The 18,098-nt window shown below is 43.8% G+C and overlaps 1 protein-coding gene across 3 annotated transcripts in view; it reads right to left on the bottom strand.

The window, feature by feature from the left end:
- ATRN (attractin) overlaps positions 1 to 18,098 on the bottom strand; it is a 338,155-nt gene that overhangs the window by 163,267 nt on the left and 156,790 nt on the right. For all 3 annotated transcript variants that reach the window (XM_076065925.1, XM_032950359.2, XM_032950360.2), the window contains exons 20-22: positions 11,848 to 11,941; positions 3,405 to 3,457; positions 1,485 to 1,579 (exon numbers count right to left, since the gene is read on the bottom strand). In XM_076065925.1, the coding sequence (XP_075922040.1) occupies positions 1,485 to 1,579; positions 3,405 to 3,457; positions 11,848 to 11,941 (242 nt within the window). The remainder of the gene's footprint in view (positions 1 to 1,484; positions 1,580 to 3,404; positions 3,458 to 11,847; positions 11,942 to 18,098) is intronic.

Genomic DNA, 18,098 nt, shown 5'->3' with positions numbered 1-18,098 from the left:
AAACACTTTGTCAATAAGGTTATCGTGGTAGCGTTGCGCGAGCCAAAAGTTATTCGCATTCTGAAAATCAACTTAAGATATCTTTCGTTACGGCGTGGAAAGGAGACTCCTGAAAAAGGAACGAAAAAAATGCTCTCTTCCTTCCTTACTTTAGCAGCATGAGCAAGTCACAAACCGCAAATTTAACACGTAGGCTTTTGTGACCAATATTATTTTTTTATTTAAATGCATACCCACAAGATTTACAATCGAGTACGACGTTTCGCTGGCGATCGCAGCCAGCATCATCAGGCAATTGCTCTCTTAAGACACCGGTGTGCTGAAGTAATAATAATACCACAATTTATAACGCGCGCAACGTTGCGGACTGAAGACGCAATTGTGTGGCGCGGAGCTGAGCTCAGTGTCAGATCGTGTCGCGCGGTTCCAGGGAGACTCGGTGGTTAAACGTCGAGCTGAAGAAATGCGCCTTTTGATGGCTTTTTAACAAAGAAACGTATTGATCTTTACGGATGTGAATAGGGAGGGATGGCGTTCCAGGTGACGGGGGAGCTGCGACGAAGAAACAACGAGGACCATTTTCTACGCTTCGTTGAAGTCTGTAAGGCTTTTAGGACGCGATAGCAGAGGCAAGCGGTCTTGAAGGTAATTATGGTCTACATGGGCAGCCAATGAAAGGCACGCATGGATGTAGAAGGGAGTCAGGGCGAGGGTTGCAGGGGCCAAAGTAGCAACAAATTGGCACGTTTAATTCACCTGACAAACTTCACCAATTGGCTGTGTTGGGCTGGAGATGGGTGCACAATACATTTACATGATCTAACCCAAAAACGAGAGGACCTTCTTTTCTCTACCTTACAATCTCTCCATGTTAACACGAATCCTAGACTCCACAATGCACTAATTAACCAAAGAGGCGATTCTAGAGTGACCGCCATATTAAAAATTGAAGTACAATGTTTCAGCTAAAGCTGCCCCCTCTCTCCCTCCCTCACCAACAATAAAAAAAAATCATAAATTGAATATTCCAGTTGAGGGCATCTTCCAAATAAATAATCTAGCAACGACACTGAAGGCCAGGCAAGCCATGCATGGTTAAATATCAAGATTGTGGCCATATTAGCGGCAAAAGTCACGTGCAGGGCAATGTCACTTTTGCTTTACAGAACACTTAATAAGCTGTTGTTCAAAAATGTCTGAGTGTTTTCAGATTAAACTTCGTGTAATGTATCTGGGCAAACGGCGTTATTTTAATTACACTGAAACAATGTGAATGATGCTATGCGCAGTGCAATTTTTAAGAAATTTTGGAAGGCTGGAAAGGTTCCATAACTGGTGTACATGGCCCAGACTTGAACCCGGGATCAAGGCAGAGTGCACTAGCGGCTGAGCTATCATTGCCACGCGTGCACGAGCACGCGCACACACACTCGCGCGCACACACCAACACGGCAAGAGCACTGCTGGACAAGACCAATACCCACCTCCTCCGGCGTGGCCATGAAGTTGATGGAGGTGTAATGTTTGTCGTCCTCCAGCGATAGGCTGAATGTGAACTGATAGTCAATCAGCAGGCTGTCTGCAGGAGCCAAGTGGCAGGGGGCACAGGGCAATGTGCACCATTAACAAGAGCACGTGCACAAACTGGCACGCACACACAGATATACATATACACAAAGCGATGCAAATAAACACAAAGATCTCCCTTGCATCCTTAACACGGGCACGTGCTGTTAGCGAGCACCTATTGAGGCCAACACGGCAAACAATGGGAAGGACGGCCAAGTACCACACCCGGCCGCCTTTGTTTCCCTCGCTGCAATAGGTACTCATTTGAGGCTGAGCCGACCTAGGGGAGGCCCAGGGCTGGTTCACATAAATCGTCACTGGTGTTGGCCGTGAGCAGGAATCGAACTCGGGTCGTTGGGGTTTGATAGCGCGCTGCTGCACGACCACTCCCTACTACAAAAAAGGGATAGATATGTACGCACGGGCAAAATCACCACTCGACATACACTTATGTACTCGTTGGTACACACACACATGGCTATGCACAAGAATCCACAAAACAAGAATCCATTGGGTGGAATTTGAGCGAACTGACATTGCTGTTTTTTTCATCTCCCGCATCGACTTTTTTTTCTCTGTGTCGAGGGAAGTTTATTTTTTATGTTCCACTTTTCTGCTAAGAAACCTTCAATGTTTGTATACACATGGGACGTATTTTATGACGAGTCCACTCATTAGGAATAAACATTGGCCTTTACTTTGCTCGAAGGTATGTTTCAGCCATGAATGCATGCAACTCTGCCCACATTATTACACAAATTATCTCAAAACTCCAGTCTGTGCTTAAAGAAAAAAAAACACCTCACATGAGCTAAAGTGAATCCTTAACAAGTCCATGCAGAATTTAAGCTGACACCATGAGAGTGAAGTCAACATTTTATAAGATTTGGTGTATTGCAAGAGACACGGCTGTCCAGCCTATCGGTCTTTAACGTTATTAACATGTTTATATTTCGTCAACGGATTCAACGTTCTTATTATTTCACGCGGCTATTTTGCATGATCTGTTTAAAGACGCTCCGCTTCACAGACCCAGTGAGCCGGACTCCACCGACACGCTGGGGCAAACAGGCAGAGCTCCCGGTCATGCTTGAAACACAGTGTTACCAGCCAAACAGTCAGAAGCACCAATTAATTAGCATCAGCTGCCTCCGCTTGTGTGTTATCTGATTTCATTACACTCACTGTCAAGGACTTCGTCAGGTCAACCTTAATTAGACGCTGCCAAGCGCTCAACGCCGGGGCCTCCCCTGACAATGCATGATTTCGTGATGAGTCTTTGTCATGCAAGCTGCACACATTTGAAAGTACAGCAATAAAAAATGCACAGCACCCCCCCCCCCCGCCCCATCCCGTCCCTACATTTAAGCGCCACGCTGCAAAAGGCCCTGCCCATAAAATAACAAGAGCTTATCTGCGCGAGACAACACACGGGCACACGCACGCATCTCAGGGAGGATGTTTTTCTCTGAAGAGTGGCTCCAATCCTCGTTAACGAAAAAAAATGGCAACATGAAACATAAGTTGACAAATTAGAAAGATAGAATATAAAAGAATAATAATTTTCAAAAGGTGATTGCGTGTAATTTGTAGTCTTTGGTGGGATACGGTTTTAGAAGGGCTACACATGAAGACACGAAGAAACCAATCAACAAAATATGCTTGTCTACAATACTGTTTGAAGAGATCCTTTCAGAAGAACGCTCTATACTGCATGTGAATTTTTTCTGCGGTTTGGGAACTACTGGAACAAAGCAGAAAGCACGCACTGCATTTACATGGACACGTGTTAAGGAGGAGCACTGCTTTTTTACGCACACAACAAATACACTTACAGTAGCAGGTGCCCTTCAGAGGATTTCCCAGATACCGATTGTCTATGTCACACCTGAAAGAAAACCAGACACAACAGCAGCTGTTATCCCATATCAAGCCAGGCAGTGGACATTTGCAGAAAGCACCAGTCACAAAATGTTCACCACATTTAACACTTGTGTATGGTGGCAAAATTTATCACAATTTTCAAAATGCAGCCCGAGGTTTGCAGCTTATGCTGTGGCGTCCACAACAAGGCTTGGAGATGTGTGATATGTGCAACACGGACGTTGCCGTTTCATGAAACCTTTTCTTGCACCAACGACTGACCAAACTTGTACGTGGCACATCGTCATCCGCTTTCAAGTGTTAACCACTCACTTACGCCATTGGTGACTTTGACAAGCCTTCAAATTTAAGGGCACAGATCCGTAACAGTTACAGCGCACCATGCCAACCACGGCTACTGCCTTGAGAAAGTTTGGGTGTCGGTGAGTTTGGAACGTCTCCACGCGATGGCCACTTTTAATTAAACGTCACTGCCACGTAAATTCTCAAGACAGCAGGCTCCAGATGTTCCGCAGATCTCAAAAATAAATAGCTCGGACACACCGAGAAGCGACGCGCTGCAGGAAGAAGCGTCTCTTTAATTAAACGACAATAAAAAAAATGTTAAGAGAACCTTTCAAGTGTCTGTTCTCGATAACGGGTGGTGCTGCACATGCCAGTCCACACGCATTGCGTCAATGTGTCCGTTGGGAACAGCCGAGCCGTCCGGACATCACAGCCAAGCTAATTTTCAGGTGTTCAAAATTAATGTAGCAACTTATTCGATTGACATCGGCCACAGTGTGCTCTCATATAAGACACTAGCAAACCTGCACATCCTTTGGACGTCACTCTCCCTCCTTCCAGCCGGTGAGCCAGCAAAACTTTTTGTTTCATAATATAGTAGGATAGCATATACGTGTAGGTTGAGGGTGATTGGAGGGGGGGAGGCGTGACATCAAAGCGATGCACGAACCTTGCTCGACACTCTTGGATGGTGGTAATATCATGAGGCAGATGAATAAGAAAACTGACTAATATCACCTCCATAAAAGGTACACATATTTTCAGTGTTAGATTGATAAATTCAGTGATTTTTACCAGTCACTTAAGGCATGCAAAAATCTCACCAGGATAAAACATGAATTAACAAGCATTTTACACAGACGCACACACACACACACCAAGTGACACATTTTTCCAACGGTTTGACTTTGAGTGTAGATGCCTTTTGCAAGAGGGCAAGAGAATAATCATAACATAATGCAAATTTACATGCACAACAAATGTCAAAACTTTCCATTTTCCATGAAGGCAAAAGTTTCCTTAGCCATGACAAGTGTAAATCATTAACCGAACAAAAATGTTGATTTTAACTATCTGTACCTCCATCAAGAACAAAATTCCAGATTTTGTACTTGTCCCCCCCCCCCAGATAATGAGAATCAGACCAGTTAATACCATGAACCAACAGTCTAAGGGTTATAACATGATAGCAAACAATATCAAATGCTTTCAAGAGACCATGAAAGACAAAATAATGTAAGTGTTATCTAAATAGTCAGAAATAGTATGGAACACTGTAGAGCTTTCAGTAAGAGTGCTATGGCCAGATCTGCGTTCCTGATTGTTTCGAACTTCGTAGAGTTGGGACAATGAGTTGATTAAGTTGATTGTGGAAACCACGTAAAGGCTCCACCCAGAGTGATGTGGTGATGTGGCCGGTGACATAACTAAGCCTCACCTAACAGGTGGGTAACAAAGGTGAGACTATTATCCAAATATTTTCGTGTTTTTCGGTTCGTCGAGTAATCAAACTGAACATCGGCAGAGAAACCGATTACTTGAAGAATCAGAAACCTCAGTAACTGATTATCCTCCAGATATAATACAAGTTGTTTTTTACAAAAAAATTGGAGGCAAATTGCGATGCTTTTCTATGGGTGCGCAATGATTTGGATTTACCGCATCAGTGCCTTTGTTTGGGAGGCGCATGTGAGATAATTACCAGTTATTTGAGAAGACTTTGATGAAATTAGCAGATTTAAAAGATGCCTTCCTGGGATATCAATGGAGCGTAAGATAGCTTTAAAAATAATTGTGAAATACTATCAATGGATTTAGTGACATTCAGGCCATTCTGGACATCCAAGCTGCAATGCTTGGATGTCCAGAAATGTACAGCATTACTTTGATGGGCGTTGCATTGTTAAAATTAAACTATAAAACTAAAAACTTTATATTTTACCTGGTAAGGCCCACTGAGAAATATAGCTCTTTTTCAGAAGCAACCTGGCCACAAATGCTAGCTCAATGAAGTGGCTTATCATGTGGAAATGTATAGCAACCAAATACTCGATACACGCATGTTTCTAATATGGAGGGAAAAACTGGAAGACACGGGGAAAAATCCACGCAACCACGGGGAAAACATGCAAATTCTAAATATAAAGGTGTCAGGGTCGGGGTCAAACCATTGGTCTCCTGTATACTGGGCGAGGTAGTTAACATCTCGCCAATGCGGCACACTCAAATTCGCATGCAACAGATTTACTTCTAGATTTGAAGCTTTCGTGACTGCAAGGATTCATACTCTTTGGTTTTATTCGGTAAAGTCACGTAGGTAAAACGAATTAAAATAAAATAAACAATTAAAACACGACGTTTCGGAGGCAACGCAAGCTTCCGTCTTCAGGTGGGACCAGTCACAGCCAAAATCGCTGCACCAAGTGGCGAGGCTCTGGGAACCAGAGCCTCTGGTTCCCAGAGCCTCGCCACTTGGTGCAGCGATTTGGGAACCAGAGCCTCGCCACTTGGTGCAGCGATTTTGGCTGACTGGTTCCACCTGAAGACGGAAGCTTGCGTTGCCTCCGAAACGTCGTGTTTTAATTGTTCCTTTTATTTTTATTTTTATTCGTTTTACCTACGTGACTTTACCGAATAAAACCAAAGAGTAACAGATTTACTGTTCAGCCTGTATTCGGAGGCGCTAAATGTTGTTTCAACCTTGTGACGCGCTGCACAGCATTCACTCGCCGCTGAAGAGACTCGGAGGGGTGTGGAGGAACCACAGAAGTGGGAAGGCAGCAGCCACGCGTTGAGTCGACGCCAACAATTTGCCCGAGTGAACCTATGGATTACGGAGCAATGCTCCCCACCGTTGCTCAATGAGATATATTGGTCACAGCAGGGGCGTTGAGCATTCTTTAAAACATGCGCGGAACTGATTCTGCCCGATGGACGAAACCTATACATTAACCCCTGTACCACTTGGTTCAACGTCTACAATGAAGAGTTTCATGGTGGGACCAATAATGCCTGAACCTCACACATAAATGCCAAAAAAAAAACACATACAATACACAGGCATGCACACACACACAAGGGAATTACAGGACTTAATAAGCTTATAGGGGAATTAACCAACTAAAATATCAAAAGCTTCTCTCTCTTGACAGGGAATTTTTATTTTCCTTTTTCCCTAAAGGTTGCGTTGTTAATCATGATTTGCTTAATTCGAAGACACAATGCTCTTGCGAATCTATCAAATTAACACGCCTTCAAAACATGTGCCCGCGTTGCTTCTCTTTTATTCCGCAGCAACTGCCCCCCCCCCCCAGCCCAGCCGTACATGGGGAGCACGCCCATCACCAGATTTCACAGCAAAAAAAAAAATTGGGAGCGTTTTTTTTTTTTTGCACATGTGTAACTTGCAAAGGGCAAACACCGCCGACTGAATAAGGCCAGGGCATTCCACTCGCCGCCATGCCGGACGCCAGCGGAGATGGATTTTCGTACACAGCACGGGAGCCAATCGAAACCAAAGCAAGACACGGATGTGCGAGCCAAGAGGAATAATTACACCAAGTTGGCTCCACGGTCGCCTGTGTCACAATCCCCCCTCCAATAAATCTTTATCAGCTTCTTAAAAGGGAGGAAGAAAAATACACCCCCCCCCCCCCACAAAAACGCTACTGTTGCCGGATATAATTTCAGATAAACACCTGCGCAGACAATGGACCGCAACTGAGACCTTTCCATGGCCCCTCTCTCCTCGTTTTATCTATCCCTGAGCCCTCAATTCATCTTCCCTTGTCTATAATCTCACAAAAACTGGCACACGGCTGCTGGAAAATGGGCGCAACAACATTAATACTGGCCGAGCAGCGGTGGCGGGCAAGTGGTGCTCGCATTAAGCGGCGAGCAAATCTTGGGCGAACGAAAGGCAGGACTAGACAGTGAAAATCAAGAACGTTATTCATGGGCCTGGTGGTGAGTGGAACTGGGAAGAGAACGTGGGAGAGGGTGGATGGATTAGTCTTAACATGATGCACCCATACCAGAAAGGTACATCACACGAATAAATGCCAGGTTTCAAAGTACCACACAATTGTACTTAATTCAAAATCGTACAAAGGTGTCTGAATTGCTGAGGGTAAGTGCATTTTACCTCTTGTAATAGCTTACGAAGGGGTACACAGTATTTCTCCCATTATTTGGAGTGATTTATATGAAGAGCGTATAACCTAATTTGAAGTAAGCACAGCAGATCAAGCTGCTCATTTTTTATAATTTTACATCATTGTGTTCGAGTATCATATTTAAAAATCCACAAAATAACATTCTGTTGTTCAGAAAAAAATCTATCATTCAGCCTAAATGTAAGAATCCTGGCCAGTACAAAGCCACTAAACGTATGTAGGAATTAACTAAACACATATCAATGGGGCCATGCTATACTAAGGAATAAAGCACTGTCCATCTTTTGTGGGCAAACAGCTTACGCTTGGTCCGCTCACCCACGCCCCCTATCAGAATCAGGCCCAGGACAACGACTCAAGTCTGCTTGTGCATCTCCTGCAATGTTTGCAAATAAAGGCTTGCCCCGAAGGCATGCTTGCCTTACACCAATACCAGAAAATTACTGCCGAGTCTGCCCAAGGGCAATTTCACATCGATATTCACAATTCACAATGCACATCGATTACGGCTCCCAAATATAACCGCCGTGAGAGGAACCCCTCGCTAATCTGAAGTTGACTGCACCGCGGGCGAGGGCAAACCTCGGGGTGGATCTGATCATTTTTCTTTGTGGAATCTAAGAATGTAATAGATCAAATGGGTTTGCTGTGAAGTCAGCAATCATTGATGTATGGAATACTATCACAAAGGCAGCAGACAGGCCACAAACGTGGGTGGCATGAGCAACGAGAATTTCTCATTAGTAAAATAAAATCCTAAATTATGTGCTTTGATGTTACTTGACAAGAGGCCACTGCAGGCCGCACGGGCACATGACCAACATAACTTAGTACATTTGGTATTCCCGCCATTCTTATAGCGCAAGGCTATCACAAAGATGCTATGTTTCACGGACATTCTACAGTCATTTCAATAGGAGGGTATTTTTTGTTTCAAATTTGGACTATGACACCAGCACACAATTGCCATCTATTTTCAAACGTTGCCAATCGATTTTAATACACCAGCAGTATTAACCAGGGTGATCTGCCAGGTTCGAACTGCGAGCCTCATTATTCTGCAATGATATTCAGTAAAAGCCACACTACCCAATGGATGTACTTTTCTTGGTAATCTGCGGATTTTCCCAGGAGCCCAACAACCTTCAAATAGGGAAGAATTTAACACAACGCATAGATATGGCATCACCCGCTCCTCTCAATATGACATCATGTTTCCATAGGTTTTCATTTCTTCCGTTAGATCATATTTGAAGGATTTAGTTAAAATAACGCTGTACGCACGTTTATTTTTCTTAAACGTCGAAATGTAAGCGTGTTAACTCTGATTTTGGCATCACATGAACTACACATAGCAAGTACATTCTAAGATAAATTTCCTTTTTTATTTGCATTCATGACTGCTGTTGTGGAGTTCTCTGCAGCGCTTTCCAAATTATTTTCGTCTCCTGAACGCTGCATAATTCCTGCCATTTGGTTTGCTGCTGAGATGGCTCAAATAAGTTATCTGAGCCTTGGGTATTTTAATGAGCCTTAAGCAGAGACTGGAGACACCCTATGGAGAAAGTTTCGTGTTTTTTTGCTTCAGTAATATTTTTCTTTAGGCCCGATGATGGCTATAAAATACTACCTTCGTGCAAAACTATTGTAAGCGTGTGTTTACTGTGATTGAAAAAACTCTCAAATGTAAGTTATAACCACCATTATCAAAGTTACGTAACATTGTGAATGAATAGGCAAATTAAATGTAGACCCTTATGCCACTTTCAAAAGACACCTATTCTGGAGAGAAAAAAACCTCCTAAAAATGTATAATGTCCCAAGACGGTCTTAGCATTCAACAGAGATGGCCCCACCACACAGAGGAAGGCTAAGGCAACCCATAGGGACCAAGAGATAGAACTCTGGTACATTGAACATGACAGATGCATGGCTGTGACTGATTGTAGGAATTTCTATTTGTGTGCATGCACACAGAGACAACAGAAGAACCTCTTATCATAAACAAACCTTATGGACTTTTCCAGGACTAATGGGAGTACACTGGGCAATATGGTTTTTATTTGGCATCACCACAAAAAGCCAAAAATATATTCTGTCCCACCTCATAAATAACCATAGACGTGGAGGAGGTTTGGGGGGGGGGGGGATGTGTGCATGTGGGGTGTGATTTGAATTAATATGGAAAAAGGAGTTAAGCATCTAAAAAAAAGAGGAAAGTGCCTCCAAGTCGAACCCCGAATGCTGTGGTAAGTGAAGAGAATGAGAGCCAACGCAATGCAAGGCTGATTGAACAGCAATAAAAAGTAAATGTCTCTTATTAAGCAATGTACAACTACAGACCCTCATGGGGGCCACCACACACACCACCGTTTGGCCAGCGCTACGTGCACTCGCTTTCAATGCAACACCATTTACACATGGGCTCTCTGAGGTGGATTTTTAGAGCAGTGTAGGTTTTATGGGAATATTCATCCATCGATTGCCTCCATTTGAGTCATGTACCATTCAGGCCTCTTGCCACTACCTCTGTTGTAAGAAGCGGCATGCATCAGGGGAAGGTTATTTTTTATTCTTTTTCAATCTCTGTTCAGTACCTGTTGTACATTTACGGTTTCAATGAAAGTCAATTTTTGAAAACAAGCACTGGTCTCTCGTCAATAGTTTAGAACAAAACCAGATGAATGCTCTAACTTAATAGCGGTGGATTTTTTTTCACCAGCCAATGTATACTTTTAGAGATTTTCAGTAAAACATTGTTCTTGCAAACTTATATTGCTGACAATGTTAATCCGCATGTACGTTAGATCTCTTTCGCACATTACGTGGCCAGCCGTGCTAAACGGAGGTGAAAATGTTATGCCAGTAGCGATAAGATTAAAATATTTGTTAACTCTATTAATAGGCGCAGATGCATTTGGAATGCTGCGTGTTCAGATGAGAGTAATTAACAATGATCTGCTTCTTATAGATGTAAACATACTCCAAAACAAAAACAACAATATGACCAAAAACTATCACTGATTTTTTATATATATAATATTTTTTTATTTGTATTTTAAAAAATCCAAATGATGTACTTGTTGATATTTTTGTTTGTAATGCTGAAACAACGCATGAAGGAGTTCAAAAGTAAAAACCGTTGAGTTATACAGCTCGTTGTCAAGGGAAAAGCAATATAACATAACCAACATTAACCACTACAGTGGAAAGTTATCCACAGCACTTTTGCCAAGTTTAAAAAGATATATGGAGATGGATACAGAGGTGCGGATGCACACACACATCAAATGAAAAAAAAAACGAAAAAACTGCTCTCATTTAAACCCCAGCTTCATAGCCACAGACATTCAAACTGCCACTGCAAGAGCTGAAATTGGCACAACAGTTGCATGGCATTTAATCTTTCTGCCCGTGTGGCAGTATGGAATTTTTCTTTGGAGGAGGCGGACGAGGAGGAGGAGCCGGGGGGGGGGGGCAGGAAACGGTGGTCACAGCAGTGGGTAATCAGGAGACTCCTACAGGGAGTGGTGCCGAAATCCACAATTAAACCCCAGTCCATGGCGGGGTCCCTCCGCAACATCCAGATGGCCATCAAAGGAGTTTCATTAATCACGGCTTCGCCGACATCAAAGCACGCGAAAGTAGAGGACATTCAATAAAACATTTTGCTTGTTTCGTTCTAAATCGCTTGCTGCCGATGTGTTCAGGACCTATTCAAAACCATCCTCAGAAAAAATAGAATTAAAAAAATGCAAGCCGATCCAGAATACAAAACATGCCTGAGACTGCCCAACAGGTACAACTGTACAGAATTCTGTTTCAAGACGTTTTTTTCTTTCCCAAACGTGATTAATTTGGCGGTGGTGACCAAACAGCGCGTATAATGACCACAAAACTGGGAAGGGAACTGGGGGTAGATGTGAGTACTTACAGCTGGCATTGGTCTCCCTTTATGCCTTTGGTGGTGCAGTAGCATTTGCCCGTTTGCGCGTTGCAGTCCGTGGCATGGTGGTTGCATTTGCACCCTGAGTGGGCCACACACGCACACACGGGCACACACAGACACGCGCACACATAGGCACACACATAAGAAAACAACGCACGTGCACAGCATTAATCAGCATCCGTCCCATCCCTATGCAAAGAGTGGCACACGCTTCGCTGAATGTCATGCTTCCGTTATTAAATTGCTTTGTTAATAATGCGATGGTAACGTTATTATATTTTTGTTCATCCTGCTAATTATGTCGATAGTTTTTTTTATATTTTGCATGCTATATTAAAACAAAAGTCTGCTATCCATATTTACATATTAGCAGCGATAATAATACACGTAACAAGACTAATATAGTTTTGCCTTGCTTTGCCTTCTTGATTGGAAGGGTCGCCCTTTGGTAAACTACCACAAGTGATAATCAAACAGATGCGTATACATTTCAATGTCATGAACGCCAGCTCAAAATGCAATTGTACAGTGTTCATGTAACTTACGTAGAATTATTACATTAAAACGGGGGAATTCAAACACAATGCTGAACATCGCAGTCAACACGCTTTTTGATACCTTGATAGTGGCAAGCCGGTTGCCCTTTGCTCTATTGTAATTACACAGAGGATAAAACGCTAATATTAGATCATCTCCAAAAATCTTAACACCTCATTCTATATTTCTCGTGAACATTCAAACCGAGGCACCGCCGTCAAACTGCAAAAGCGGAGGTGCTAGGCAGGTGCTTAATTAAACATTACGCATCCTCAGGAATGATCCAGTGACGGAATCGTGACAAGGTGTCGGCCACTCCCTGTTCATTACACCGGGGAATTGAATCCTGCTGAAAAGTACAGGTTTGCTCAAAAAGACTTGTTCCAGAAACTGCGTTATGAGTCAAAGCCTCCTTGCTCCCCTTCCCCCTTCCCCCCACCCCCCACCTATTCATTATTGCTCGCTTAAAAGAGGCACTCTTCATGTATAAACGCGACGTGTAATTTTAAAGCCGTCAAAAGGACTCCCAGCGATCTTCACGGTGCAAACAGAAAAGCCGTGGAAGAGACAGACGTGCAGTGCCCCCTAGCTGATGTCGCCGAACCGTCGTGAAGGAGAGCGTTTGCGTGCAGCGCTTCGTAGCCGTTCTTTGCGCACTTATTTAATGTATTCTCTCTATTCCGTAAGGCGCACCACTGGCCGCTCTCAAGATTAAACCGGCAAACCAAGAGGGCCTTTTGAAGTCAGGGAAGTGAACACAACGGAGTGGGGGTTGGGACAGCTGTGGGAGAAGCGCCCAACTGTGTCGAGCCACGTTTGATCGGGCCACACAGATGGACCCGCCTGGCCGCCCACCCCACCTGTGGCAGCGTCCGCGCAAAGGGGGGCCGCGGCGTCCCACGCAAGCCGAACGAAAAACAAAGCAGGACAGCGGTGGTATTTGTTGTGCAGATGGGGGCCAAATTGCATCTGGCGTGCTACCGAGATTACCGCCGAGATTGAGATTTTCCTATGCGGCTAATCCCGCATTTTGTGTTAATCCATTTTGTATCGATCAGTTTTTCGCGCATCAAGAAGGCGCGGTCGATGCATTTCTCGACGAACGTGGGCCGTGTGTGGCGTGTTTGATACCTCGATACTGGGTGGGCGGTCGATGGTTTTTTTTTTTTTACGCACGCACCTCGCCATCTTTGACGATATTGCGTAGAAGGGCGCAATTACATTGACACGGGTACAACTCATTACAAACGGTTCAATCTTGGCCTAATATGGGCAAACAAGAGCCTGAAATCAATGAAACCCATAAACTTGAAAGACAAGGCCAATTAAACCTCATCAATTGAGCTGATGGCCCTTTTTTTTTACTTTTCATTACGTTAAACCAACTTAGGCAGAGTGACATTCCCGTGGAAAGCAAAAAAAACATTTGATACCTCAATGTTGAAACTATCAGGTGGTGTATGATAGGAAAAAGTTGGGACATTGGCATCTGTACCTATCAAAAAAGTATATTTTGTACAAATGTTGTGTTTATTTAACAAAATACAATAGCAATGTTTAAGAAATATATATTTACATAAATGTACCTACCATATAGGGCATGTTCTTCTACAAGGACATCTCTGAAGGAGGCATTTACTGACAATAGGCAAGAGATGAATGTAAGTGTAACATCTATTATCTCAGTCTTAACATTATTAATTTTATGTATGTCCATAAAATTCCATTTCTTCAATGGGTCGTGGAGTGGGTGAGGTGTGCATGTCTCCAAATGTGGGATTCCTGAGCTCATGTATTCAACCTCATCGCCGTGGTCGCCAGAGATGACTTTTTTTCTTCGTACGATATTTGAGCAACACCATATTCTGCAGTCACTGGCCTGGATATTTGGGAGGATGAAATTACCGATCATTTCCAATCAATCGCATATTTGTGCACTGAAACAACAGGAATGTGATTGTAGATTGAGCAACTAACGGTCTTCATTTTATGCAGACACAAAGAGATGCATTCTGGTGGAGGTCGTGAAGCCAGCAGTGGTGTGAGCAAGCAATTTCAGGGATGCGCACCTTTACCATTCTATTCACCACGTGAGAAGTCCGATGCAAATGCAAAAACACCTGCCGCAACCGATAGCATTATTTTCCTTAGAACACCAAAGCAACCTATTTATTATAAGCAATCAACAATCAATTTTTTTTTGTGTTCCACTGGCCTATTTTGTTTCCAATCGCATCAAACCTGGCAAAACAACAAATTCCACGAAATTTAAGTTGGGGATTTAATGCTTTCGAAAAAAAAAAAGACTGTTGTCTTTTTTTTGTATTGCGATGCAATGGCACTTTGGATGGCAGATCTATGCCAAATAGATGCTGCGGTTTAAGCAAAAAAATAATAACCGACTTGAATAGTATAACCTCTAAGTATGCACCGTATATATGTGATCTGTTTTCAAATGGGATCTCCTATTCAGAGCCTAATTCACCGGCAGCTGAATTGCGCCTGTGACCAATTGTGCCAAAGGTATTCACAATCGCACGCCTTCGACTCGAAATAAATGTACTGTGGTGACAGGACTGGGAAGAATATATGCTTGAAAATTACGTTTTATCACCGTGTAATTACGTTAGAAATAAATTGCGGAATCCACAATAAAAGCCCTGTAAGTCGCATCTTGTGGCCAACAGCAAAAACTCAAAATGCAGTAGGCTAAAAAAAAAGATAATCATTTCCATTTCGCGTACCTAGGTACAGAATCCACAAAGCACTTTAAAACACGTGTGACAAAACAAAAACGCGGACGTGAAGAGGAGCACATCTTTTTGGAGAGGACTAACTCACGATGACAAGCCAAAAAAGAGTGGGGGAAGAGATTCAGGGCATCACAAAACGAAACCATGGTGAACTTCGCTGGCTGCTGTGCGAACAGGGTTCCACACGGTGGCCATCGAAGGCAAGTAACGATACGGGACGAGAAATAAAATGAAAACCCCAGGGTGAAATCGTCCGACGACCAGGATTTGAACTGGCGAAAAACCTTACGATTGCGACGAGCCGCTCCCCTCTTAAGGTGGAGCACACGCCTTGGCCACCGGCTCCCCAGCAACGTCTTCATTTTTTACATCGCTGTTCCAGAGTTCCGCCGCTGTTCAGTTCAGTTGAACAGCGGCGGAAATTATTCACCTTTTAGAAGAAGAGTGAGAAACATTCTACTGCGTAATGCATCAATGCCTGGTTGTACTCTTCAAGGTTCGAGAGACTAACATACGCTAATGTGCGACTACGGACTGACAAACCCAATTTCCGTTGTTTGCCTTGTGTAATTTTCTTTTAATTCACGAAAGTATGTACTTGTTGGATTTTATCAGTCCTTTCCGTAACTTTATACACTCTGTACACCCATGTTGGATTCAAATGTGCCGTATAATTCTCCCAATTCTATTGCTAATCTCTAATCCGATTCGCCAATAGCAAATAAGGACCATGAAAATCATAATTTACACAGCACTGCAGGTACACTGGGTATATATTTACATGCGTTAAGAGAAGATTAACAACCAAGAGGACGTAAATATACGGTATACCTTTATTTTAAGAGGTATACTGCATAGAAAACAAAGATCTCCGGATAGCCTCTAGCAGACCGTTGAGGAAAGTGCTGTTAGCGAGCACCTATGAAGGCCGGCACGGCGCACGAGGGGTAGGTGGCCAATACCACGCCCGGCCACCTTTGTCTCCTCGGTGCTGACGTTTACACACCGCACCAGGTACTCATTTAAGGCTGAGTAGACCTTGGAGAGGCCCAGGACCAGTTCAGATTTTCTCCACTGTTATTGGTGGCGAGCGCAGGAATCCACGCAGAAAAACCCACACGCGCACGTGCGTATTTGTAAGCAACCCAGACAAAGGTAAACCATGCATAAATATAACCACAGACGTGTTGCGACACCCAACAAATTTGAACCCCACCTTGAAATGTGAAAATTGGGAAACAGATTGCTCATTTAACAAGATTGATATTGAAAAATCAACACCTGTGACAAAACAGCAGCTTCAGCCCCAAGGTTAGTTAGAATGTGTTCGTTACTCACACTAATTCAATTATTCCTTCATTGTGAGCTCATTCACTTGCTCACCAAGTTCCCCTGGGTGCTGCCAAGTGTCCACGCGCTGGCAACCTCAACAGCCACTTCCAAAAAGCCTGGCCTCGAGATTTGTCCAGAGAGGGGTGTGCGACCGTGTACAGTGATGTATGTTGAACTTCTTTTCGCACCATACATAGCCGACCGTGTTAATCGGAGGTGCGAGGGGAAGGGCAACAAACCAAACACAAAAAGTCGTTCGAAAGAAATGAGTTTTAAATCTAGATTTTGAATGTGCATAGCTCCAGTGGCTTCCTAATGTCCTAAGAGCATTCCAGATGGCCGCAGAAGCGCATCTGAGAGCGCGGCACGATGGGGTGCCGGTCTTGGCGCGCGATGCAGTGACCGTGAGACCTGCACCGACCCGGCCTCAGAACGCAGTCAATGTGTACAAATGAATTAAGCAAATAATTTCCACAAAGCGTGCGCTCCAATCTAGTGAGAAAACTCACGCAATGATGCCCCCCCACCACCCCGCACCTTTAGAGAAGCTATCTGGGGAAGCGTACTGTCAGCAACACGGTTGCCAAAAATGTTTAATCCAACGAACGTGGCAGCATGCAGACTTCGGGAGAGACGTTCTGGATTACACAGCTGTGTTTGTTGAATGACAATTATGTAGCGGCGGTCGCAGCAGAGTTGTGAATACGATTTCACCAATTTCTTAATCATCATCATCATCATCCACGATCAAGTCTCTGTCAGATGATGCCCTCCCCAAAGCTGTCGCCATGGCATACGTCCCCCACCCTCCCTCCACCCCACCCCCCCCAAGGCGACACCACGACCCATCTCTCATTCCCGCTCCGCGGAGCCGATCTCAACACCCTCGGGGAGACTTTTTTCTGCGCCCTCATTTCTTGGTCGCTTTCACGCTCCCATCGCGAGTTAGGACACCGTCTGTAATTTTAGTGCCGCGCTATTTTATCCTGATGGGTTTCGCAGAGTTCTGGGTATTAGTCTATCTTTCTGCATGGCACTGTCATCCCTTTTTCCATACCTCTCGATCTCTCTGACAAGCTCCTCATTGTTTCAGTTCACTTGTCCCCTCCGCCAACCCCCTCTCCATACTCACTACACTGTCCCCCCCCCCACTATACCTCCCTGTTCCTGATGAAAACGGCTTGTGTTGCGATCGAAACATCGTGTTATTATTTTTATATCTACGTGACATTACCGAAAGAACCATAGAATATCACTGCACTGTCTTCGACATTGCTGGTATTTTCATTATTTATGGTGGTGACATTCATTTAACTTTACTTCTCAAGAGGTTGTTTTTACTTTTCCCCTCACTTCCGACACTTCCAACACAAATAATCCAAGCTCGTACCCATAACTGAATGATTTAAAGCGGTATCATGTTTCCTCCACTGACCATTTGAAGCCTAGAATTATTTTGCTCCTCCTACCTCCTCCTCAACTAGCGTACATATTTTGATGGCGACAGTCTTTGTTTTCGACTGTAATTAACTGTCGCGTCTCTTGAGAAACGTTGCAGTCTAATTTGCATCGCACCAGCCTGTGATAATGAATTTGCCGAGGACAGAAACATGG

This window comes from Petromyzon marinus, chromosome 9, assembly GCF_048934315.1.
Source record: "Petromyzon marinus isolate PM22_M1 ecotype Great Lakes invasive population chromosome 9, UKy_Petmar_22M1.pri1.0, whole genome shotgun sequence".
Taxonomy (NCBI): Eukaryota; Metazoa; Chordata; class Hyperoartia; order Petromyzontiformes; family Petromyzontidae; genus Petromyzon; species Petromyzon marinus.
This window is presented reverse-complemented; position numbering and strand designations above follow the sequence as displayed.